The 26,809-nt window shown below is 50.8% G+C and overlaps 1 protein-coding gene across 1 annotated transcript in view; it reads left to right on the plus strand.

Annotated features, from left to right (window-relative positions):
• Positions 1 to 26,809, plus strand: part of ADARB2 (adenosine deaminase RNA specific B2 (inactive)) — a gene marked incomplete at both ends in the record, with an annotated part of 417,934 nt that overhangs the window by 385,335 nt on the left and 5,790 nt on the right. The window contains 2 exons of the mRNA XM_079787310.1: positions 2,412 to 2,580; positions 19,403 to 19,584. Of these exons, the coding sequence (XP_079643436.1) occupies positions 2,412 to 2,580; positions 19,403 to 19,584 (351 nt within the window). The remainder of the gene's footprint in view (positions 1 to 2,411; positions 2,581 to 19,402; positions 19,585 to 26,809) is intronic.

Consider the following 26,809-nt stretch of genomic DNA (forward strand, 5'->3'; position numbering starts at 1 on the left):
ATTCCCAGAAAGAGAGGGACAGCAAGTACCATATTCCCTGAGAAAACATCCCCCACATAGAAGAGGCAAGGTACTAACATGTGGTAAACTGTGGAAACTGTTAGGTATGCTCATCCCCCACTCTCCCAAGGCTGTCAGCCATAAGAAGTGATGTGATATAAAGACCCCACCTGGACAGTGTAAAAAGTTAGGTCAAACCAAAGAGGGCGGCATGTGTTTTTGATTGATATGAACCATTTTAAGTTCAATTTATCATTATCACTCTCATCATCTTTGTCATGATCAACATCACCATCATGATCACCATCACCATCATCACCATCACCATCATTACTATCATCCTCGTCATCATCACCATCATCAGCTTCACCATCACCATTACCACCATCACCATCATTACTGTCATCAGCATTGTCACCATCATCACCATCATCGTCACTGTCATGATTCATGGTGCCACTTAAAGCGGCAATGAAGGGGGAGGGCTGGGTGTTCCTTGGCTGTGCCCACCCAGGCTCAGCCTCTGACCTTGGTTCTTCCTTCTGTGGATGACTCACAGACCAGTCCAAACTGGATCTCATCAAGTACTCACTTGATAGCAGGATCACAAAGCAATCTGAAACCTCTTGAACATTTACTTTCTCTGAGAATTATGGCAATCTTTCTTCCCACAAGATGGTCTTAGGGTACTACGGGTATGTAGTAAAATAACTTTAGCTCTTAGAAATGAGAAAACATACTGGAAGTTACTTTGAAATCTGTAAGAGAATGTACCTGCATAAACATACATGTTATTTATTATTTGATGTCTTTGGTAAGGGTACATAAAAGAGAAATCCCATCTCCATAACTTCTAAAACAAAAATTGAAGCTTTTTAAAGAAAGCGTCTAGAATCCATCCATGTCATCATATGTAAAGTAAATGTAGAAATCACTGTACTATTTTGTAAATAATGTGTATGCAAAGAAGTTAACTATTTCCAAATTACAGTATAATCTAAACTTAATATACAGAACTTTTTTAAAGAAAGAAAATGTAAATATAATCATCCCCTTGTTCATGCTAGTTCTCCAGATAACTATGGGTGGGGGCACATTGCGCACACGCATTTGTGTGTGTGTGTGTGTGTGTGTGTGTGTGTGTGTGTGTGTGTAATGCTGGTGGTCTTGATCCGGCATCTAGAAGGGTTCAGCAATTTGGAGAAGGTGCTGTGCATAAATTAAATAAGAGTCCAGAGATGAAACATAATTTTGAAAGGCATTATAGGGAGTCAGAGAAGACTTAGCTAAAGGAACTAAGTTCTCCGCATCTCAGGACCCCTTGCTTTTTATTAACACAATTTGTCCTAAGGCAAGGTAGAGATATACACATCAAAGGGTAGGGTTAGGTACAGAATCCATTGTCAGGTTGGTGAATTGCCTACAGCTGTCCAGGTGTTTGGCCAGTAGGAGGCAATAACATGTAGATTAAGATGCCCTGAGCTGTCTGGCAGCAAGCAATCATCCTTTTCAGGTTTGGGGAAATGCCTTTAGCCATTCCCAGATGATTCAACCCTACTGACATACTGGAATTGGCTTCTGGCATGTGTGTAGAGGGTTCTGGAAAGGAAAGGAGAAATAACGCAGAGCACAGGTATTAGGGACCCACAGGGACCCATCCCTAGGCTCTGTCACCTCATTCCTGGGCACAGCAGACCCCTGCCTCACACAGCCAGGCCCTTCAGTAACAGCCGGCACTATGTCCTATCTCATGTCATCCCCACAGCCTAGGAGGCAGGCACCAGTATTACCCCAACTTTAATATGAAATCACTGTGTCACCATGGTTTTAAGCAACACTCCCAATTCCATGCAGCTAGGAAACGATAGGGCCAAGATTAAAATCCTTCTCAGGGAGGGCAGACCACAGCCCTCAGACAATCCCGCCCACCTTCTTTTCTGTGTGGCTTATGAACTAAGCATGGTTTCATATGTTCAGATAGTTGAAAGGGTGACAAGAATAATACTTCATGACATGTGAAAATGACGGAACTCAAACTTCAGTGTGAATAGTGAGCGGGAACACAGCCCCTGGCTGTGCTGGCCTGGCTGCTGCTCCGTGCCTGGGGCAGAGCTGAGCGGCTGTGACCAAATGGCAGCAGCACCTCAGACACCCACTGTCCGCCTTTTCCCAGCAGGGGGCCGAGCCGCTCCAGGGGTGGTGCCCTGGGGCCCAGCTCTTCACCACATCACTGAGGGAGAGAAGAATTTCCTCCTGCCCTGGCGCCAACTTGTGTTTCCCTGTCCTAACACATCGGCAGTGGCACTTGATATTTTCCTGAGGGCAGACCTCCCCCTCCCTCCAAGCTGGGAGCCTGTGTCTCTGGGCACACAGGGTGCCAGCCACCTCTCACACCACCTCTTATCTCCTAGTGACCAGCAGCAAACACATCGTCAGGAAGTTCCGCGGGCACCTGCGCACGAAGATTGAGTCCGGGGAGGGGACCGTGCCGGTCCGGGGCCCCGGCTCCGTGCAGACCTGGGACGGCATCCTGCTGGGTGAGCAGCTCATCACCATGTCCTGCACAGACAAGATCGCCAGGTAACCGCCCCTCCCCCTCCGGCAGCCCGAGCGAGCGACAGCGGGCACAGGGAGCGCCCGGGTGAGGGCCTGTCCCTCCCTCACAGACCACTCTCTGAGTTCCACGTGTTCCCGGAGAGGGTGCCCTGAGCGGGTACAGGCCTGGCAAGTCCAAGCTGCCGCTGCAAACACACACAAAAACACACAGGGCAGGTGCGGGTCCCCGTCTGACGGGCTGGGCACCACCAGGCTCACGGGATGATCGGGAGGCAAGGCGGGCCCTCCACTCAGCCTGCCTGTGCTCAGCACACCTGGTCGCACCTTGCCTCACACACACTCACACAAACACACACACACTCACACAAACACACACACACTCACACAGCCCTCCCGGGACACCCTGTCCCCCACAGTGTGGGGAATGCCCTCTGAGGTTCTGACCTTCCCTGAAACCTGACAAATGTGTGAAAAACTCGGGCACCTGTGCTGTCGGCTGGGAGGCCCCCACCCATGAGGTGGTCTTTTAGAGGCTCTCCGGGGATTCAGCCCAGCCAGCAGGGGGAGAGGGACTTGCAGGTGTGTGGTCGCAGGAGACACTCTGTGGTCACCGTGAATAGACTCCCAGGAGTGGACACCCCCCTGGAGCACTTCTGTGACTGGGCGTGGAAAACAGGCCCTGCCTCCTGGGCAAGTCAGCCGCCCCCCTCCCCGCTGTGGTGATAACAGCGAGGTGATGCTGAAAAACCTGTGTTAAGAGTGAATCAGAACTTCTTTGGGAAACCTGGAGGGATTCGCTATTCAGTAATCTATCAACCAAGTGAAAACAGTGCAGTCTCATCAAACGTGGTCCCACTTCCAGCCACGTTGCCCCCGGGATGCTCCACGTGGGAAGTCCTGGGGTCAAACCTCAGCAGACGGGAAGGCTGCTCTCACGTTTAGGGAGAGTGAGGTGGGGGAGGGATGCCAGGGCAGCGTCTCAAACCCCCCACCCACAGGAGGACTGGGGGTAGGGTGAGGGGGCCGGGTGCCCACAGCTCCCAGGCCACGGGCACTGTCCCAAGCGTGTTCCCAGCACGGGGACCCCCACGAGCTGGGATTGTCTGTCCTTTTTTTACTCAAAGAGTATAGTACGCAGGCCTGGCATGTCCCTCTGCTCCGGAAACGTGTGCTAAGGGTTGAATGAGTTCTTTACCTGTGATAACTGAAATTATTCATCCAATGGCCGCCTTTCTCCTAGACACCAGAGAGCAGAGCAGTCAGGGGCGGCAGCAAGGGTAAGGGTCCCTCCGTGGACTCAGGGGCAGGGCAGCTCCGGGGTGGGGGAAAGAGCCGCAGGTGCTGCAGACCCTGCCGAGGCCCCGCCTTCTCAGGGCCTCCCTCCCCGCTCTCATAACAGCTCCGCCCTGAGGACAGGGGATCCGAATTCTCACTGGAGTTGCCAAAAGGCTGCAGGAGAGACAGGGCCATTTGCTTCCCAGGTTGAGAGCATCGAGCCCAGCAGAGGCGACAGGAGGGCCTAATGACAATAAGCCAAAGCACTGACTCTGCATCTTCGGGAACAGCCGCTGTCCTCAGCCAGCTCGTCTTTCAGAGCAAGATGTGTTCCTACTGTGTGATAGTTTCACCTGCTCAAGAGGCCGGAAAAGGGAGCCCTTTTCACCTGAACGGAAATTCTCTTGGTCACATGGGATCCTATCTAAATTAACTCCCTAGAAAAACGAAGTGAACTAATGCTGTAAAATTGAAAGTTCATTGTCTCTGGGATCTTAAACATCACTAGACAGCAAATTAAACGCATCTACAGAACCCACATTGCATTTGTTGTCACGGGTCTGCCGGTGGTGATGTAGCTGCTCAGAGTCAGGTTCTGTTCTTTCTAATAACACCAACTGGGAAGACAAAGTCCAGAGTGCGCCCTCCCGCAGTGCTCAGACAGTGCCCCGGTGAGAAAGACTAGCACGCCGTTGAGGAAGAGTTCAGGTGTGCGGACCTGGTGGCCTCCGGGCTCTGGGCCGCTGGGGACAGCCCTCCCTGATGGATCCGGGAATCCACCCACAGTGCCAGGTGGATTTGAGCTCAGTGGGGAGTCTCTCACGCACCTAGTTCTGGCCCCCAAATCTGGTGGCGACGCACCGAGAGCCACCGTGAGGTGGGGAGGACCTAAAGGAGAGGCTGCCCCAAGTTCCTCCCCCCTCACGTGGTCCCCGAGAGCCCACCCCTTCCCACTGCTTCCTTGTCATTTGTTTTCTCCCTCACCCTTTCCTTTCCCCTTTCTCTGTCGTTCCTTCTCTCTGTCTATCTGTCTCTCTGGGTGTCTCTGTCTGTCTCTCTATTCTCTATCTCTGTCTCTGACTCTCTCTGTTTCTGCATCTGTCTGTCTCTGTTGATCTCTCTCTATCGCTCTGTCTCTGCTGCCTATTTCTGTCTCTCTCTCTCTCTCTCTCTCTCTCTCTCTCTCTCTCTCTGTCTCTCTCCCATCCATCTCTGCCCTGGACACGCTGCCACCTCTGCCTCTTCTCACACTTCATGCTCACACGGCCGACCTCCCACCAGCCCACCCCCCACCCAGGATCTTGCCCTGCAGGCTCCATCCCCAATGCTGACATGCCAGGAATTCCTTGTACTGTTGGCTCCTGCGTGTGGCGGCTCCTGTGACTGAAGGGGTTCTGTGCACCACAGTGAGGTGCATGTGTGGCTCCTCAATGACACTTGTTGGTGATGACGAGGAGGAGGGGTGGTGAGGAGGAGGAGGGGTGATGAGGAGGAGGAGGGGTGGTGAGGAGGAGGAGGGGTGGTGAGGAGGAGGAGGGGTGATGACGAGGAGGAGGGGTGATGATGAGGAGGAGGGGTGATGACGAGGAGGAGGGGTGATGAGGAGGAGGAGGGGTGGTGAGGAGAAAGAGGAGGGGTGATGAAGAGGAGGAGGGGTGATGAGGAGGAGGAGGGATGGTGAGGAGGAGGAGGGGTGATGAGGAGGAGGAGGAGTGGTGATGAGGAGGAGGAGGGGTGGTGAGGAGGAGGAGGGGTGGTGAGGAGGAGGAGGGGTGATGACGAGGAGGAGGGGTGGTGAGGAGGAGGAGGGGTGGTGAGGAGGAGGAGGGGTGATGAGGAGGAGGAGGGGTGGTGAGGAGGAGGAGTGGTGATGACGAGGATGAGGGGTGATGAGGAGGAGGAGGGGTGGTGAGGAGGAGGAGGGGTGGTAAGGAGGAGGAGGGGTGATGACGAGGAGGAGGGGTGATGATGAGGAGGAGGGGTGATGACGAGGAGGAGGGGTGATGAGGAGGAGGAGGGGTGGTGAGGAGGAGGAGGGGTGATGAGGAGGAGGAGGGGTGGTGAGGAGGAGGAGGGGTGGTGAGGAGGAGGAGGGGTGGTGAGGAGGAGGAGGGGTGATGAGGAGGAGGGGTGGTGAGGAGGAAGAGTGGTGATGACGAGGAGGAGGGGTGATGACGAGGAGGAGGGGTGGTGAGGAGAAAGAGGAGGGGTGATAAAGAGGAGGAGGGGTGATGAGGAGGAGGAGGGGTGGTGAGGAGGAGGAGGGGTGATGAGGAGGAGGAGGAGTGGTGATGAGGAGGAGGAGGGGTGGTGAGGAGGAGGAGTGGTGATGACGAGGATGAGGGGTGATGAGGAGGAGGAGGGGTGGTGAGGAGGAGGAGGGGTGGTAAGGAGGAGGAGGGGTGATGAGGAGGAGGAGGGGTGGTGAGGAGGAGGAGGGGTGGTGAGGAGGAGGAGGGGTGATGATGAGGAGGAGGGGTGATGACGAGGAGGAGGGGTGATGAGGAGGAGGAGGGGTGGTGAGGAGGAGGAGGGGTGATGAGGAGGAGGAGGGGTGAGGAGGAGGAGGAGGGGTGGTGAGGAGGAGGAGGGGTGAGGAGGAGGAGGAGGGGTGGTGAGGAGGAGGAGGGGTGAGGAGGAGGAGGAGGGGTGGTGAGGAGGAGGAGGGGTGAGGAGGAGGAGGAGGGGTGGTGAGGAGGAGGAGGGGTGAGGAGGAGGAGGAGGGGTGGTGAGGAGGAGGGGTGGTGAGGAGGAGGAGGGGTGGTGAGGAGGAGGAGGGGTGATGAGGAGGAGGAGGGGTGGTGAGGAGGAGGAGGGGTGGTGAGGAGGAGGAGGGGTGGTGAGGAGGAGGAGGGGTGATGAGGAGGAGGGGTGGTGAGGAGGAGGAGGGGTGGTGAGGAGGAGGAGGGGTGGTGAGGAGGAGGAGGGGTGATGAGGAGGAGGAGGGGTGGTGAGGAGGAGGAGGGGTGATGAGGAGGAGGAGGATAAAGAAGGAAAATGCCATCAGTGGCGAAGGGTCCTGCCTGTGCCAGGCCTGGGCAGCTGACAGCCTCCTCACCTTGGCGTGTGGTGTCTGCGCATCCACCAGAGTCAGACCCAGCACGAGGCGAGGACATAGCGCCGAGGCACCAGCTATCTGAGAGCGGGGCCTCCGTCGCCACTTTTGAGCGGGAGCATATGTTAGCTAATGATTCAGACCAGAAGCATCTGTGGCGTGCATTATTTGTGCACAGGCTTCAAAAAGAGACCATCTGAGACCGTGTGTTCATCTGTCCTGTGCAGAATCAAAAATTAAACCTAGGGTTTAGGTAATGTTCCAAACAAAAGACCCTTCGTCCACAAATGCAGACAAACTATTCCGGCTCAGCAAGTGGAGGTCGAAGAACACAGAGATGTGGAAGTCACGGTCCCTCCTTCCAGAATCTACATGACGGTAGCAGGACACGTGTGGCTATAAAACCTAGAACGAGGATGCACTGTACCCGGCACGGGGCATGCTGGAGCCAGCGTGGTCCACCAGAGTTGGTCATTTTAAGGCAATTTTGAAAGGCAATTTCAAAATTTAATTGAAATTAGATTAAGGCAATTTTGAAAGGCAATTTCAAATGTTAATTGTTAAACATGGCCATTATTAAAAATTAAACTATGTAAACTTACAACTAAATGTGTTATATTAAGACAAAGGCAATAAATACCCAAATTTCACTCCTTTCCTAATTATTTTACTACATTTTTTATTATTTTTGCTCTTGGAGTTATTAGCACCCACTGTGTCTACAGGGCGAGGTGCGTGCCACTGCTCATCTCGACCCAAACCTGCGCTCAGCGACAGCACGCAGGAATTTACTTGAAGTCGGCCACAGGGATGGTATTTACACCATGGAAACTGGCAAGACCTACAAATCAGTGCCTTTTTTTTTTCTCTTTTGAGCCAACTGTTACCAGCCTACCACTGAACGTCAGTGTCATGAGGGGTCTTAAACTTGTGTGCAGAGTCTGGAAATAGCGTGTTTGAGGCTGGCTCTGCTGTCTGTCCTCTCTGTGGGGAGACAGTGTGAATTCACGGGTCAGGAGCCCAGACTCGGTGTGTGAGAGGGCAGAACGCAGGAGGACAGTGGGACTGGACAGACCCCTTTAACTCACAGCCGCAGCCACGCAGGGATGGCCCTTGTCCCACCTCGGTGGGGAAACAGAAGCCACAAGTGAAAACCCACCTCCAGCTCTCGCTCACTTTGCAAGAATGTCGTCATCTCATTCCTCATCCTGGCTGCATCCAGCCTCTCGCTTCTCCGGGGTCTTTGCCACGCGCCTCCGCCGCCACACCTCCCTGTCGTTCCTGCACCCGCTGCCGGAAGCGGACCATGTCATCATGACATCAGCTCATCTCTCTCATCCTCAGAAATAAATCCCGACGCCCAGCGTGCCCCTGGAGCTGCAGCCGGAGACTTTCTCTCTAAGCCGGTCTCCGGAGAGCACTGTCCACGCTCACCGGGCTCTCCATGAGCCTCTGGCCTCCTCTGCACCGCTGGGCGGTCACGGTCACTGAGCTCAGGAAGGGAGCCACCGCCCTCCTCCCAGTCCCCTGGGGCAGGTGGCTCCTTCCACGTGGGGCGGGCCCAGGGCCTGGTCCCTGAGAGCAGAGGCTCCGGCTTCTCCTCGGCACCCAGTCCAGGCCCGCCTCCCTCCGGAGGACGCTTCCCGCCCAGTGACCTCCGGGGCTCACGTCCCATCAGCACCTTGCACACGGGTACGGCGCGGACCAGGAGACGGTGAGCAGTGGGCAGTGGACTCGGGGACAGGGGGGTGAAAAGCTGTCCTAACACGTGGCCACGCGGCGTTTAATTCCCCCAAAGGCGCTCAGGGACGCTGTCGAGCGGTGGAGATGGAGCCGGTGCTGGCAGAGCCAGCTGCTCACAGCTGCGCTTGTTGCTGACATGGCGCTAGCCATCGAGAACAACCGAGACCTGTATCGATCACGGAGCATGAACACCAGGGAAGACAGAGGCCTGCTCTGCTTTCAATCATACCGTCTGTGTGAGTGAAACGCTATGCTTCTCTGCACCCCTCACGGGATGCAGACGCTGCACGCAGGGCCGGCACTCGGGAAATACTGGGTGAAGGAAACCTCCTCTGCAGGATGGCCACAAGGGAACTGGGAGTGCTGTGGCAGTCAGAGCCCGCCCGGGAACTGACACCGCGGCCCTCGCAGCGCCCCCTGCAGACGGCCGTGGATACGTGAACACCGCGTCTTCTGCCAACCCCTAAAGTCTGCCCTGCTCAGCGGCCAAAGGAAGAAGTTACATGCGCTGCCCATAAACATGAGGGACGTGTCTGTCACCAATGAAAACGACTAGTTTCCTTTCCCAGGAACTCTCCGAGGACCTTACCCCACCTGCTGCCGGGAGCCCACAGCCAGACACACTTGGTGATTTAGGAAGGTTTTTCTGAACACAGGCAGCTTCTTTTCGCAGCCGGGAGCCAGGAGTGTGAGGCGGACTGCCTTCAACGCCTATTCCATGTGACGCTGATGTATTAAAATGACAGTCAGTGAATAAAACCATGTCTTTAATTAAGGTAGGGGAGATGCATCCACTATGCAGATTTGTAATTCTCTTTGCAAACCGTCCCTTTGACGTCGGTGAAAAATGAACCAGAGCGCTTATCTCAGAAGATCGAAGAGCCTACACTGCTCGGTTATTTCCCACCTACAGCTCAAAAGTAATGCACAGGTCTCGCCGTCTGGATCAATAATTCCTAAGTAATAATATAAATTAGACCACAACAGGCATTCTGAGTGCGGAATCCCATGAATAACAATTGATACCATTTTACAATGTCAGTAGTAAGGCAGGTTTACAGGAAAACATGTTACAGAAGCCCTGAAACTTTCACAGTGGCCTCAATGAGCCATAAAACATGGTGGAGAGACTTCCTAGAGTTCCATCAATGGGATCATTTTCCCCATTCCCTTACATGTCAGCTAATGTTTCCAATTACCCTCCCCTTGGTCCTCTCTGCCCTGGCTTTGGGACACTCTCTATAACCCCCGGCTACAGTCATGAGTCCTCAGGAAGTAGGTGTGACGGAAAAGGGTGACGGCTTAACTGATGGGGCTCACGTCTGTCCCCATTCTTTATCAAGGTTAGCACCCTACTAAAAAGAAGGCCAATCCCCTAAGCATTGATTTCCCGCACTTTTTTCACAAGACCTTTATTTACGTTTCTCCGGGAAACACTTAATGAACAAATTTCTCTCCATCGTAAGTAAACAGGTCAGCCCGCAAGAGCAAATGGGAGACTCTTGCACAGCCCCTCTGTCCGTAGACGACGTTCCTCCCCATTCAGGAAAATCCTGAGCTGTCACTAGACCTGCTCCCCCTGATGCACCTTGGCCACCGCCCCCCTCAGGGATCCAGATTCAGCGACAGGTGGGGGCACTCGCTCAAAAGGGCAGGACCCCATCCTGCGCAGCTTCTCGAGGTCCCACCTGCCTCTGCACCAAGAACCTCGCCGATTACTCATCCTTGGCCCCAAAGGACTGCTTTCACCTGATAAGAACCTGGTCTTCTGAAGCTGTGCACCTGCCGACGCCAATTTTCCACAGTGTTTTCAATTTCTCTCAGTCCAGTACTCAAGGTGACTGCTCTCCAAGGTGAACAGGGCTGCTGCTGTTAATGATATTGTTGGCCAACACATTTCAAAGACCTGGGCCCCGAGGCCCAGGGGAACATGTGTGATGTGCCAGGTGTGTCCACCAGTTGGCACAGCTAACGACGTCTGCTTTCTTGAATGCCTTGGTCAGAAAGCAGGCGGGTCCCCAGGCTTCCTGAGCACGGTCACACTCCGCTCCTTTGGCAGCAATGCCTGGGACAGCGCTGCGCAGTGGGAGGTGGGAGGTGCCACCCACAGCCCGAACGCCCACTTCTGCCAACCGGACGCGAACATGACATCCTGAGTCGCAGCCAGAGCTCTTTCTCCCCCTTTGATGGGAAAACACCCCGGAATCTTGAAGTGGGCTACAACAGGTACGTTGTTCTTCCTTTCAAAGTAATGTTTATTTTGAACATAGCAGAAAACAAAATCTGATGTCTTTTCTTATGAACAGAGTCATTGGAATTAACAGGAAAATTCTTAGGCCACGAGTCTTTTCATAGTGAAATAACTTCTCCTTTCTGGATTTTTGGTCAAAAAGAAATTTTAGTTAAAACCCTGGAGCTAAAGACCACCTTGAAGATAAAAGCCGTTTCATATGATTCTTACGGGTTAACTGGCTTTGCGCCAACAGCAAAACAAGACCACAAAGTCCCCAGGGGCACAGACAGCCCCGCACGCCCCGGAGCTGGTCCTGGTGAAAGGGGAACAACGGGAACAGCATTCGGATACCCACTCGTCACCGCTGGAAAACAGCTCGATGCAGGCGGTCCCCCATTAAAAAGTAAAACACAGTAAGAAAAAAATTAAAGAAGATGAAAATCAGAAAGTAACCAATTAGCTAATACCCCAATAACAGAAATAGTAGTCAGCTTTTACATTTGCGTTCATTTTTTTTCCTAAATGCACACTGTTTCCTGTTGTCAGGATTTTGCTTCTTAGAGCAGTTTTCTCAAAAGCAATTGCTTAATGCTACAATCATGGCTCCTTTTAAAATATAGCCTTAATGTAACACTGTGTCTCATCATGTGTCTATAACATAGTACATACATTGTCTCATATTGTGTCTATACCTTGTGTGTAACGTTGTCTCATATTTTGTCTATAACATTGTACATACATTGTCTCATATTGTGTCTATAACACAATACGAGTGTACATACATTGTCTATAACAGTGTACATACATTGTCTCATATTATGTCTGTAACATTGTGTGTAACCTTGTGTCTCATATTGTAACTTCAACATTGTATATTACATGTATCTCATATGCCGTCGGCACAGTTTCCTGAGGCTCCCAACTCTCCACATCCATACTTGGGACATCCTCCCCACAGTGGAGTACGGAGCTCATGGTGGAGGGTAAACCAGAGGTGGTCATAAACAAGAGATGGGGCAGATCACTTGATGGACCCCAGCAGGAGTGCTGGGCTGGATCGTGGCCCCAAAAGATATGTCCATGTCCTCAGGCCCTGTGACTGTGACCTTCTATACAAGGTGATGCTGAGTTAAGGATGGTGAGAGGAGGTGCTTATGCTAGGTTATTCAGATGGGCTCTCAGCACAACTACATGTATCTTGTAAGAGAGGCAGAGGGCGCTGGGGAGAAAGCCACCTGCAGATGGAGGCAGAGACTGGAGCGCTGCGTCTCCGAGCCGAGGGACAGGCAGGACGGCACGGCCGCTGGCAGATTAGAGGGGGGCCTGGCACTGATTCCCCCCAGACCCTCCAGGGGAAGCACAGCCCTGCTGACACCCGGACCTCAGAACTGTGACAGAATAAACGTCCTTTGTTTCCTGGGCCACCCGGTCTGTGGTGGTTTGCTAGGACAGCCCTGGGTGAGAGATATTCTCAGCCCAACTCATTCAATCTTTGGGAAATCACAGAACAAGAAAAAGTCATAGTGCCCTGGCCGATGGGCTCAGGGGTCAGAGCATCAGCCCGTGCACCGAGGGGTCACGCGTTTGATTCCCGATCAAGGGCACATACCTGAGTTGCGGGTTCACACCCCACCCCCGGCTGGGGTAGGTGCAGGAGGCAGCCAGTCAATGTGTCTCTCAGAGCAATGTTTCTCTATCTATCTATCTATCTATCTATCTATCTATCTATCTATCATCTATCTATCTATCTCTATCTCTATCTCTCTCCCTCACTCTGTTCTTCCCTTCCTCCCTCTACTCTCTCTGAAGAGCAAAGGGAAGAATGTCCTCATGTAAGGATTAACAAAACAAACAAAAAAGTTATAGTAAAATCTATTCCTAAGATGCCACCGTTAACATCACCCGGTGAAGATGGAAGGAAACTACAGAAAAGGGTCGTGTCCCCACATCAATGAAAATTAACCTTCAACACCACGAGTTGGGTTGGGTGGCACACCAAAGTCATGGTAGTCCCACTGTCCTTCAACTCAGAGGAGTCCAATCAACAAAGTTCCACGCCTCCGTGTGACAAGGACACAGACAACAGCCAACGTCATTGTCGCCGCCACGTCCCGTGGACGCCACCTGCTTTTCTGGCTGTGAGAGGCCGACCTGCACCTCACCAGCAGGCCAACGCCAGCACCCTAGAGAGGGGAACAGGGAGGTGTTTCTGGCTTTTGTCTCTAGGAATCAAAAGTTGAGCGGCATATAAAAACCTAAAGCTTCTGGAACTAATGTTCCTTTAGACATGGTTTCTAATTTTAAGTACCTGAGCTTGATTATTGATCGCAATGGGTCTTTAAATGAGCAGATTAAAACCTTCTCCATAAAAATGAGCTGTAAAAATCCCAGCTGCTCCCTGGGGAGGCCGGCACTGCCTGGCGTCTGACCGTGGATTCCGGGCTGTGGAGAGCGGGTTTCTCCCGACGGCAAGACTGCCGCTCACGGTCCTCAAGGTGAGCCTCTCCTCCGGGCCCCCCACCACGGGGGCCTGGCACCTGATTTACTGGCAGTCACCTTGCCTTGGAGGCGTCGCCGGCTCTCCTGAAATCAGATGAGAGTGCTGTTCATTTTTCCAATCTCAAAACGCAGGTCCTTAAAAAACAACTGTTCTTCCCAAACACCCAGCCCCAAATTTCCATAGCTTGTTTAATCACCTTTTCCTCTTTCTTTCCCAAAGACTGTGTAGTAATCTTATAGCTTCTAGGTTAAATCTTACACTATCCCTAGTGGGGAAAGCAGGGAGTGATAAATTCAATGATATTGATCCAACATAAAAGTAGTAGCAACCAATCATAATGCTCTGTGTCTGCCCCCTGTCATCCTGCCACCCCACCGGGAAGCGCCCAGGTCTGAGGCAGCAGCCCACGGCCTGCCACCCGCCACCCGCCACCCCCACCCTCCACCCACCACCCGCCACCCACCCACCACCCGCCACCCGCCACCCCCACCCCCACCCCCACCCCCACCCGCCACTCGCCACCCACTGGACCCAGCAAAGCTCCGTGTCTGCAGAAGGGAAGCTAGAAACCTCGTTAGTCAAGTGAGAGACAGCAGGAGTGTTAAGGGGAAACAGGCGTGGCCTAAATGACAATGTAGGAGAACACACAGACAACTCACAAAGGCCATGATGTCAGCGGGACACGGTGGGGACCGCAAGGCCAGGGTCACAGGGCAGGAGAGAAACAGCCGTGAACGTGAGCCTGCGGGGTGCACACACAGGTCAGAGCTCCCTTTCACGGCTTCCACCGTCACAAAAGAAATAAAAAGGCGCCGCGCAGGGTAAGCACCGTTTGCCGCCCAGGGATCAAGAAGCCGATGCAGCCAGAGCCCGCGGCCAGGCCCCAGGGGCCCCTCTCCAGACTCCGCCACGGGAGAGGCTCCCTATCCCCCGTGGTCGCTGCGTCACCACCCCAGAGCCTCGCCCCATGAGGGAGGCTGGGATGAGGAGGACGGACAGCACCTGGGACCAAGAGACCCAACGGAGAACAACTCCGAAAACGTAACTGACTCCACCAGTCATCTGCTGCGCGTAACAAACCACCCCAAAGCTTAGGGGCCTGAAAGAGGTCGTTTGTTCGGCTGCCAACCTTCATGGCGCGCTCTCAGGGCTGGCAAGTGGGCGTTGGCCGGCAGCAGGGGTTCCCTTCATGGGCTATGGGGACCCCGCACAGCACAGCAGCTGGGGTCCAAGAGGAGGCTGGTGGAGGTGACAGCATGAGTGAGGGCGGGCGATCCACATGTGGGTTCTGTGGCAACACTGTGACTGGCGGGCTCGTGGCCTACGAAGGGCGTGAGGAGAGGGGTGCCAGCAGGATGGCCATTGGGAGAGAAGAGCAGTCCAGCCGGGAGGTGCAGCCAGGAGGTCAGGCGCGCAGACAGGGCACCTGGTGACTCATGCCCCAGCGTCAGGCAGGCTGTGGGCAGTCATGTCTGTATTCTTCCTGATTGCACCATACGTTACTTAGCCATTCCCTGCTAAGAGGCAATTCTATTATTTCCAGTTTTGTTTTGTTTTGTTTGCAATTGCAAACAATCCTCTTGTGACTGTGTGTGTGTGTGTGTGTGTGTGTGTGTGTGTGTGTGTGTGTATCTCCTGGCCTTTTATTGAGAGTATATGCCTGGGATGAATTCCTAGCGGTGATATTACAGAGTGGAAGCGTCACTGGTCTTCTCCTTTCCTTAGAAAGGCCCAAGGAGAGATATCAGGAGACTGGCAACGGGATGGGCCATTGTGCAGAAATGCCTCTGACTTGGCATCATTGCCTGTCTTGGTCAAAGAAGTGAGGGGAGAACTTGTGAGGTTGGGGATGGGAGAGGATGAGAAGGGGAGAGTGTCAACCCCTAGACAACAGCCTTCACAGTGATGGAGACCATTGCATAATGGAGAAGTTACATTACTGCTATGACCATATGACCAGCACAGGGACCATGAGAATCACCCGCAGCCCCGCCCCAGCTCGGAGGACCTGCAGTGACTTAGAGGAACAGGAAGTGGTCTGTCAGGACCGTGTTCTGCCTAATTCTCTTACTCCAAAATCTGTGCTGGGTGCTTGGCTGCAGTTCTGAGCCCTGGCTCCCGTTAGCATAGCCTGGGGCCACTGAAAATACTGGCCCGTGCTGCGCCTGGACCAACCCCATCAGAGTCTGGGGGCACCCAGCACCAGGGGAGTGCCCAAGGTCCCAATGGGCCCAGTGAGCGCTGAAGTTGGAAACCACTGCTGTGGGGCAATACCTGAGTCCTTGCACGTTGATTAGGGCTTATTTCTGGTGTTCCCATTCTGCTCTGTGATCCATGTGACCGGTCTTTACTAGGTTAGGTATATGTTTTTGATGGGACTGGAACGATGCACCCCAGACTTCACTGTCACTGTGGAGAGTTCCATGTCCTTTCTGGGCTACGTCAAGTGGCAAAAGCAACAGGCAGGAAGAGCAACCATCAAACGTGCCTGGCAACCACTGCTCTCTGCCCGCGTCCCAGGTACGAACGGGCAGCGACCGTCTGAAGAAAGATCCCTCCCTGCGATTGTCTCCATGGACCCTTGGAGCCAGGGTTTGAACTGCGAGGAGATTGCTTCTCTTGGTTAAAGGAAGGCAGCCTTCTCCCAAGATCTCTCCCCACTTACCTTTGGTATTTCAGTGATTGACAAACAGACATAAAAATATTTATTTAGGGACTCTCTATATTGAAAACCAGACATGGGATTTTTTTTTTTTTCTCTGTCAACATGACAGTAATAGCGGCTGTTTGAACAAAAGGAGAGGTATTTTTCCATTCAACACGGAATGCTGAAAATCCTCCCGTCTACATCAGGAAGACATCTGGTTTTATTGATCGTGGTAGCTGAATAGCTTTAAACTCCTGTAGCCAGGCACGGAGAAGGTTGGTTTTCTCTTTGTGGTAAAAGTTTTTACAGGAAACCAGATTCAGAAGTCATTTGTCTTTAGACAATCCTGTAGAGTCAGGACCAATCAAACCTGTTTCAGAAGTTTTGTTCAAAGCCAGTACGTGAGTGGCCTAACGTAGTGATATCTCTTCTAAGAATACTAATTTTATTGTTCAAGACATAGCTTATTTCAAGAAAGTGCTTTCTTAACGAGCAGCAAAACATCCACGTCCCTGCTTTTAATTGATAAGAAGTGTTAAAACTTCCCTACCTATCTGAGAGATTATGAGACACCCACTGAGGTCTGCACCCCACAATCCTTCACCATAAATGGTAACTTACCATCGTCCCTGAAAATCTACCGCATCTCGGCCCCTCACTGCAAGAAAATCTTCTCTCGTCAATGCATACGAATGCAAGAAAGCCTATATTTGGATCAAACGTGAAAAACGAATACCAAGAACTTTTACAGTGAAGCAGTCTTGCTGTCAAGTGAGGTGTTGTTGTTGTTGTTGTTGTTGTTGTTGCTGTTGGCATACCTTCCCAGCCTCTTCAAATCTAAAGGAGATTTGGCATTTTGCAGCCCATATTACTGCCAACTGCCAAAAGGTGACTTTGTTGAGTTTTTCCTCCCTTTCTTGGTCTGTCCTTAGAAATTCCAGTTTCTGCAGCCTAGGTGCCCGTCAGCAGATGACTGGATCAGAAAACTGTGGTACATCTACACAATGGAATACTATGCTGCCATAAAAAAGAAGGAATTCTCATCATTTGCAGCAACCTGGGAGGAATTGGAGAACATTATGTTAAGTGAAATAAGTCAGTCAATGAAAGAAAAATACCACATGATCTCACTCATTTATGGATAATAAAGAACATTATAAACTTGAACAAAAAGATAGATACAGAGACAGTAAAGCATCAAACAGACTGTCAAATTACAAGGGGAAGGTTAGGGAGAGGTGGGGGAGATAAGAGATCAATCAAAGGACTTGTATGCATGCATATAAGCATAACCAATGGATGCAAAACTCTGGGGGGTGGGGGCATATATGGGAGTGGGGTGTGGGGAGGGCAATGGTAAGATATGTACACATATAATACCTTAATAAAAAAATTGAAGAAAAAAAAAAAAAAAGAAATTCCAGTTTCTGACTTAAGGGAAGGAGCCAAATCCCATCATCACCACTCAGACACATGGGGGTGGCTCCTTCCGGAAGAGCCCGGCCACCACACACTCCCTGTGGGGATTTCGCTGACTGCGCCCCCCCCCCCCCCCCCCCCAGGCCCCAGGTTGCCACATCCGACTGCGCTGTCCATGGGGAAACAAAGGTCCGTGCAGAAACGGCACCGCCGAACCAAGGGCCCCCGAAATCTGTGATAAGCTCTTGCGCCGCTTTCAGAAACGCGTGCCCCTCCCGAACTTTCTGGCGGCCCCTCTTTGGCCAAGTCACAACCACGCAGAGGACAAGCGCTTTGGTTCCCTCCGGAGAGCAAGGGCGGGGCCGCAGACGTGACCACCCTCCTCTGGTGTGAGGGGAGCTGTGCACATCTGATAAAGCAAACGCCTCATAAAACCAACGGCTGTTTAAATGGCAGCCCTAAATTGTTTGTATATAAATATTACCTTTTATATTCCACTGGAGCTCTGTGCGGGTGAGCACCTCGCGTTAATGGCCCGCGCGTGCGCAGGGAGCGGGGTGCGCGGCGGGGAGGGGGGCGCGGCGCCGCCCTGGCCGGCCAGATGGCTGCCTCTTCTTGCATGAGATTGAAAGATGCTCTTCATTCACCACGGTGCTTCCGAGGCAGATTAATGTCGCCGGCTAAATTGCTTGTGTTTTTGGAATAAAATTTAAAGAGAACTTTTTAAAGCAATCGGCGTCGCCGGTTCTGGGGCAGATTGCTCTCCAGGTAGGGCGGGCCGGTGCGAGCACGCGGTAATTAACGGGCAGGGCCCTGTGTTAATGGGCTGCTTCGGGAAGGGGAAAATGGAATGAGTCCTTATTCATCATGAAAGGAAACGTGCGGCACGGCGGCCCCACAATAACCGCTCTCACGCGGGGAAATGTTAATTAATGAAAAGCACAATGATGTAAGAAATGAGCTGCGTAACGCTCGCTGCTGATGGCGGTGGGGTCTTTCTTAAACGCGTTATTTAGAGTGGAGACCACAGCGCGGTGCCTTAGGTATCAGATACACGTCACCTGGCACCGCCGAAATGTGGGGAGAAAAAAAAAAAAAAATCTTAAAGCGCCCCTGTCATCTTTGCGTGAAGAAGCAAAAACACTCAGCCAGTGCTTATCTATTTCAGAGAAAATGGGCTCCCCTTCATCTCTGATCCGGCCTCTAAAGCCACCCCACAGCAAAACAAGGTCGCTTATTAATGTCACTTAATTCCAACACTATGGGTCACTCTGACTGCGGAGGAGGGGGGGTGAGGGAGGGGGCGAGAGTATGCCCCCTAAACTGAAATAAACTAAATTTCTGATACTTCCAAGCTAATATAAAGAAAAATGCAGCCCTGACTGGGTTGTCTCAGTGGATAGAGCGTCAGCCTGCGGGCTGGAGGGTCCCAGATTCGATTCCGGTCAAGGGCATGTACCTTGGTTGCGGGCACATCCCCAGTAGGGGGTGTGCAGGAGGCAGCTGATCGATGTTTCTCTCAAATCGATGTTTCTAACCCTCTATCCCTCTCCCTTCCTCTCTGTAAAAAAAAAGAAAAGAAAAATGCAGATTCACGTCGGGGACCGAGTGTCTTCTATCCCTTTTAATCTAATTTTAAGTCCCTGAGAAAATATGTAGCTTCCAGTCCACCTAACAGTCCACTTCCAGAAGCGGAGGCCACGTCTATTGAAGTGCAGACCACGTCAGCCCCTGTCCCCAGCAGTTAGGAAGCTCAGCTCCTTCGCAGCAGGAGGCCAGAGCCGATGGCTCCCATCAGTCTCGGTGGGGGGGTCAGGGACACTCGGGGGCAGAGCGGAGGGAAGAGAGGCCCAGGTGCCTTGCACAACAGGCCCAGCTGGAGCCCGCCCGGGGGCAGGGGGGGCCTGCGAGGCTGCCCTTCCGTCCTCACCCCGGTGGGCAGACACACTGACTCCTCCCTCTCCCTCCCTCCAGGTGGAACGTGCTGGGACTGCAGGGCGCCCTCCTCTGCCACTTCATCGAGCCCGTGTACCTGCACAGCATCGTCGTGGGCAGCCTGCACCACACCGGCCACCTCTGCCGGGTGATGAGCCACAGGGCCGAGGACATCGGCCAGCTGCCCCCCTCATACCAGCACAACCGGCCCCTCCTCAGTGGTAAGAGAATCGTCCTCAAAAACACACCCCCCAGCAGGCTGGCACAGGCAGGCCCCCTGGGGGCCAAATCGGGCAGATTTTACTCATTTTGGCCAATAGATATTTAAGACGTAGCGAGCAAAATTACAGCAATCTGAAACTTAACGAAGAAGGAAGGCCTGAATGTAGGCCGGGCCACGTTTCAGAGAATGTACAACAGGATGCACGCGGCACATCCGTGCGCCCTCGTATGACCGCAGCCACGGTGTGCACAGTGCCCAGTGGAAGTAAAACTAACCGTGCACGTGTCCAGCAGGACAGCAACGTACCTGTCAGCAGAGGCCTTTCCGAAAGAGGGCCTGCAGGTTCGAGGCTGGGGGGAGGGGGACCGTACAGGGCCTGGCTGCCCTGGGTCGGGGGCTGGACTCCGGGGTCCCGCTGTTCTCTGCGCCATCCGGAGGCTAGCACACACTGGGGAAGCTCATTTTGGAGGCAACGGAGAAAGCCAGCAAGCTCTGGGCTGGAAGCACAATTCCCCGTCCTACTCCCAGCTTCCCACACCGCCCGTGTCATTGGCGCCCCAGCGTCCCCACCATGACCCGGGGATGGCCAGCCCAGGCGCCCAGCACTGTGGTGAGGACCAGGAGGCACATGGCCATGGAAGTGTCAAGTTCTATGATCACTAGGAAGGTCCGGTTTGGGAAGGACACACCTCCACTGTGACGGCGGGCCTTCCACACACAGGCCCGTGGGAGGCTCCTGGCACTGCCTCGCACTGTGGAAGCCTGGTCCGGGGCCTGCAGGGAAACACCGCACCTGAGGCCGCTCCTGGCCCAAGCAGGGCGCTCTGAAGGAGCCGCTGGCACCATCGGCAAAACCAGGCAGGTGCGCCAGGCAGAGAGTGGTGCTGGCAGGCAGTGCGGACTGCAGCCACTGGCTGCTTTACGTCTCTGACAGATTCTCTGCAACAGAAAATTAGAAGCTAGAAGACCTGTTTCCAGTGTGTGGCTAAGAACTGGGCCTAAGATTTATTCCCAATGTTATAAAATTGTTCTAAATTTTAAAATCAGGGGAGTAAGAGTGTCCCGTGGGGGTGGTAGTGAGAACCAAAAGAAATAATTCATGAAGAGCACTTAACTTTGCTCTATTTGCAAGTATTCAGGAAAGAGGCCTCTCCGCTCACTCCAACCATATACAGGGTGGGGCAAAAGTAGGTTTACAATTGTTTGTACGGAAATAATAATTAGTACAAGCACAAACTCTGTGTTTCGCCGACTTACAACTGTAGACCTACTTTTGCCCCCATCTGTACTTGACCAGTTCTGCATAGACCAGCCAACACCTATGGGCAAAGCCTGAGGAACACAAGCCCGCATCATGGCTGCCCTGCGCCCGAATCCTTCAGCAAGACCTGCGTGTTTGAGAAGAGCCACCCTGAAGGTTTGCCTTTGGTCCTTCTCACAAAGGTGGGGAGAATGACAACAAAAACCGGTGCTTTGCATACTCATCTTCTGAAAAACATAAAGTGAGATGGAAGCTGACTGTGGATCCTGACCTACCAGGCTGAGGGGGTGGTGTGTCTGAGCCTCCAACTTCAAGGCTCAGCTTTTATTTTTCTGCATCAAGAAAAAAAATGTTATAACCAAGGGCAGAAATCTGGATAGGACCGATCATGTCTTTGTTCGTGCTGATGACACATTTAACAGATAAGATGTTTAATACTGAGCATTCTTAGTCCACACTGAAGATTAAGCTTATGATTTGCTCTATAGCCCATGACACGGTCTTGGCGATGAGAATGAAATTTGAGAGATGGGCCAAAGGAATTGAATGTTAGAACTATGAGTTAAGGCTCGTGGCTCACGTTCACATGACAAAAATAACAGGATCAGTGACAGATAGAAAAGAGCCTCAGTCATCTTTCTTCACAGCACATGTTTTCCTGAAATAGTAGAAATGACTAGTCAGTATATCAGAAGACTTTTCAGATTTCATGTTTCATAATCAACTGAATTTATCAGAGAGAAGTTTGCTACTTATTGAAACGAGTGCCAACAATTGGCTGTAACTCCTGCCCAACACCACCTCCCGGTCGCGTTCCAGACGCCCCCATTTAGGGAACAGCAGTGGGTGCAGAGGAGACCTGTTGCCATTTATAGCCACATTTTTTCGTGAGTTTGAATTTCCAAAATATTGTCGCACTAAGCTGTAGACTCTGATAGGGAATCTCCAGCCTCTTTAATTCAGGAGAAATTTCTGATAGTGATGATCATTAATAGTATCTTGCAAAATAACCCAGAAATTTATTTTATGCAGATAGTAAGTAATTTGCAATATTGTCATATTAAAACAAACACTGAAATGTTATGGAATAGCCTACAACTTTTGCATAAATGTTTAAGAGCTTCAAAAAAGCATCTGCCAAGCTCCTTTGTCCTACCGTCACCAGAGGTAGACATTTATCCTCCTGTTCCCTTGAAGGAATTGGAGATTATATATCTTGTTAGAAAAATCTAAAAACAATCCTAATATCTTTGCATGAAGATCAAAATATTAGATTCAACAAAGAACTATTTAATAAGATATTTACATACATTAGCACTAATCTCCCTAAGCAAATTAGCCCATAGCTTATAAAAAATTAAAATTATAGAAAACACTTATTTCAGTTGTCTGGGGAGTTCTTTATAAAATATTTGTATATTAGTTAAGTTTCATTTAATTTCTATCATGATTTCTAGGAGTTGTTTCACAAAAGAACTGAACATTAAACTTAATTGCATTGCTCCTGGGAATTTCACCATTTAAGAAAAATATGTCCATTGTCAATACATTTCATTTATCCAAACCTTAAGAAGTTGGTCAACATAAGCCAGGCACTCATTTAATCATTCAACAAATATGTATTGATCTTTATGATGTGCCAGCGACAATTTTGCACTGGGAATAGAGCAGTGAATAAGATGGTCAAAAATCAATATGCCCTAGGGCCTAGGTGATTACATTGCAATGGGGAAAATAAACAAAATATAAATGCCTTATAGAAAAGTAATGCAAAGAGGCCCCAGCCAGTTCGGTTCAGTGGATAGAGCAGCTGCCCATGGACTGAAGAGTCACAGGTTTGATCCCAAGGCATACCTCGGCTGAAGGCTCCATCCCCGGCCCTGGCCAGGGGCGTGCGGGAGACAACCAATCGATGTGTCTCTCTCACATCAATGTTTTTCTCTCTGTCACTCCCCCTTCCTTCCACTCTCTAAAAATCAATAGAAAAATATCCTCAGGTGAGGATTAACAAAAAATAAATAAAAAATAATGCAAAGAGGAGATTAAAAAGTGACCATTGTGGCCTCAGAGGGGTTGATGGGGGAAAAGGAGACATATGTAATACTTTAAACAATAATGAAAAAAGGTATTTATCATGGAAAAATAAAAAGTGACCGTCATTCCTATCAGAGGGTCAGGAAAGATCTGAGAGATGACATCTGAGCCAAGTCCTGGAGGGCAAGAGAAGGAGCATGTGGGAGGGACACAAAGGAGGAGGGTGGAGCGCAGAACTGAAGAGGGTTCCAGGGGCTCAGGAAGCAGGTGGGCTGCAGCTGTGCTTAGTGGAGTCGTCAGCCAGTCTGCACCCTACAGGAGCAGGCCGCTGCGGGCTCACTGGGCAGCTTAAAATCATCTCTGTTCATATATATATATATATATATATATATATATATATATATATATATGGAAGGGAGAAAGGAGAGATAGATAGAAACATCCATGATGAGAGAAAATCATTGATCGGATGCCTCCTGCACGCCCCACACTGGGGATCGAACCCACAACCCAGGCATGTGCCCTTGACCAGAATTGAACCCAGGACCCTTCAGTCCTCAGGCTGACGCTGTATCCACTGAGCCAAACCAGCTAGGGCAAATCATCTCTATTCTTAAATTTAGATTAAGATGGTTCTACTAAGAGTTAGAGCAAAATAACCCCACAGAAAATTTTCAAACACAACAAAAAGGAGCAGGCCTGGAAGGGGATAGGACCACCTTAACAAAACCCAGCAGACAATATATGGGAGTGGGGTGGGGGGGGTGGGCAATGGTAAGATATGTACACATATAATACCTTAATTTAAAAAATTGGAAAAAAAAAAAAACAGCAGACAGCAGAGGGTGGACACAGACCCACACCTCCAGAGAGCAGGGTTCAGGGACACAGACTTTCGTAGAACCACACCCAGCAGGGTAAAAGGGATTTAATAAACAAGATGGAAAACGTAGGGGGAGAGATGGAAGCCAGAAAGAAAAAGAACCAAATAGAAAAAAATTATAATAACCAAATGGGAATTGCAGAAATAAAGAAAATAAAACAATGTGTGTACCAGAGGGAAGGTTTAATTGCAAATTAAGCACAGCTGAGGAGGAAATTAGTAAACTGGAACATCATTCTGAAGAAGACACTGCGAGTGCAGCACAGAGACCGAGAGAGGAAGTGGCTGTCGGGGTTCCCCAGAGAGCAGAACCAATGGGAGGTGCTCCTTTTCCTCCTGGAAAAGGGATGTATTCTAAGGGATTGGCTCCAGTGCGTGTGAGGCTGGCAAGTCTGAAATCTGCAGGGCAAGCTCTAAGTCTAGAAATTCCAGCTGCAGTTGATGTTTCAGTCGAGTGCAAAGGTCGTCTGTCGGCAGAATTCCTTCCTCTTCAGGGGACCTCAGGCTTGGCTTCTAGGGCCATCACCTGCTTAGCTGAGTCCCACCTGCATAATGGGGGAGGGGCATGCTCTGCTTGACTCAGCCCACTGCTTTAAATGCCAGCCCCAGCTAACATACGCTCACAGCAAGGCCAGCTGGTGTTTGGCCAAGGATCTGGGCACCTTAGCCCAGCCAAGTTGACACATAAAATTAAGCATCCCAGAGGGAAGAATACAAAAAGAAACAAAAGTAAGAGACGGAGTGAGAACATATCATCTACATGTAACAAGAGTTCTAGGAGAAGAGAGAGAAAAATGGAGTGGGAGTGATATTTAAAGACAAAATAACAACTGAAGACTTTGCAGGACAGATGGAAAGCATCCAGCTACAGATCTAAGAAGCACATTATACCCCAAGAAGATTTTTTTTAATCCTCCCTCAGCAGTAAAATTACTTTTTAAAAAAAAATCTAAAAAGCAGTCAGAACATAAAAGACAGATCAACTTCAAAGAAGCTAAATAAGACTGAGAGCTGATTCTTGGAAGACAAAAAGAAAAGAAGAAAAAGAAAGGAAAGGAAAGAAAATGCTTTCTGTAAAAACTGATAGAAAACTAATCTCAACCTAAAAATCTAGACCCAGTCAAAAACTCCCTGAAAGATGAAGGTAAGGGCATTCCAGGCAGACAGAAACAGAACTGATTCAGCTCTAGCCAAGCTCCCACCAAAGGAGACACTAACTCTGTTATTTGGGCATGAGAGAAATGACCCCACGTGGATAACGCAGAATAGACAGAGATGAAAGTCACCCACATTTTTATAAAATTTCATAAAACTTGCCTTATTACTACATTTTGGATACTCTAGTCGTGAAAAATATATAATTTGAGGCAAAAATCAATCATATTCTGCCAAAGTCCCTTTATCCATATCTTTTGAAGTAATGATAATCATTACAGAAACCAAGCACCATGTCATTATCAAGTTATAAATAATATATTCCATTTCCCCCCACCATGGAGGAAAGGTCCCATTTTTTAGAGCACCCTGTGAGCCCGTGTACCTTACACTATGAGGAAAACAAACCACAGTCATTTATGACCACAAATAAGGTCACGTTCCTATTGACTCTAGGAAATCCCTGACAGTCAGTGCGGCAACTCTCATTAGAGCAGACTCCCCAGCCTCCCGCGTGGGCGACACGGCTGCCACTCTCTGCAGAACCTTCTCAGACATGTGTGTGCTATGTGTGCATGGGTGTGAATGGGTGTGAATGGTGTGTTTGTGTGTGCATGTACTTGTGTGTGTATATGTGCTTGTGTGTGTGGTGTGTGCATGTGTGTGAGGTGTGTGGTATGTATGGGTATGTGTGTGAGGTGTGTGGTATGTATGGGTATGTATGTGTACACACGTGTGGTGTGTGTGGTGTGTTGCATGTGATGTGTGATGTGTATGCATGTGTGTGTGTGTAGTGTGTGATGTGTGCATGTGTATGAGTGTGTGCGTGTGCGTGCATGTGTGCCCATGAGATGCCACAGGTATGGCCGTGTATAAACCTCAAGTGGCCCCTTCTATCCTGCACCTTTGTGATTCTGTGCACGCCTGGAAGTGGCTTCACTCGTTTCACAAACTAAACACAGTGCTGCCCTGTAACACAGACTTGCCTCACTTCATGTAAAAATTACAGCCCTGAGTGTCTTGTGTAAATTTAATTTGGGGAAAGTGAATTACATTTTAAATATAGTAGGCCCACTAGCTATTTAAAGAACTCCGTAATGTCTCTCTTACACACTGCTTTTTAAAAGGTATGTAAGATTTTCTCAAGGTAAGGCATCTAATAGCTACATGAGCAATGATCGGACTCATTTTCACGGCTGAGCATGGATTCACGCTTACTGCTCTAAAACACCGGTGGGAGCAGGCGCGGGCTTGGTGGCCGTGGTGGTGGTAGTCACAGTAGTTGGTGGTTAATTGACTTAACCAGAGGCCACACTGCTAGTAAGTCACGGGAGAGATCTCTGCACGTGCACCATTTCCAGAGCCCACCCTATTAACCCAGTCGTGTGCACTGAGTGAAACATCAGACCATCTTCGTGAATTAGTTCACCTCACAGGGGATTTGTGTCGAAGGTGATGGAGACCTGACCATCCTCCTACAGATAAGCTTTAGCATGAAATACTTCTCTATAATGTTCACGCGTGTGGGTAGCCCACATGTGCACGTACACATGAGCAGAGGTCCACATGTCTCTGAGTCTGCATCAGGTTTCACAGATTCTTATCAGCATCGCCTGCATGAGCGGTTGCTCTGATAGAGACACTGTGTCAGGGGTAGTCACCATTTCCAGGACCCTAGGAAATCGCTAAAGGAAAGACTGGTCGTCTGTCCTTCACCAGGTTACACCACCTTTAGGGACACCTCTATTCTCCCACTCTTTTGTGGGCTTCTCTCCAGGTTTCCAAACCGAAGTCCTAGCTGACTGAGGCCGACCCCATGTGCCGGGCGGGGCTCTGCGTCCCTCCATTCTCACCAGCCAGTCGTCCCCGAGAGGAGCCTCACTGAGCTCC

The sequence above is a fragment of the Cnephaeus nilssonii genome (genome assembly GCF_951640355.1).
Source record: "Cnephaeus nilssonii genome assembly, chromosome: 1".
In the NCBI taxonomy this organism is placed as follows: Eukaryota; Metazoa; Chordata; class Mammalia; order Chiroptera; family Vespertilionidae; genus Cnephaeus; species Cnephaeus nilssonii.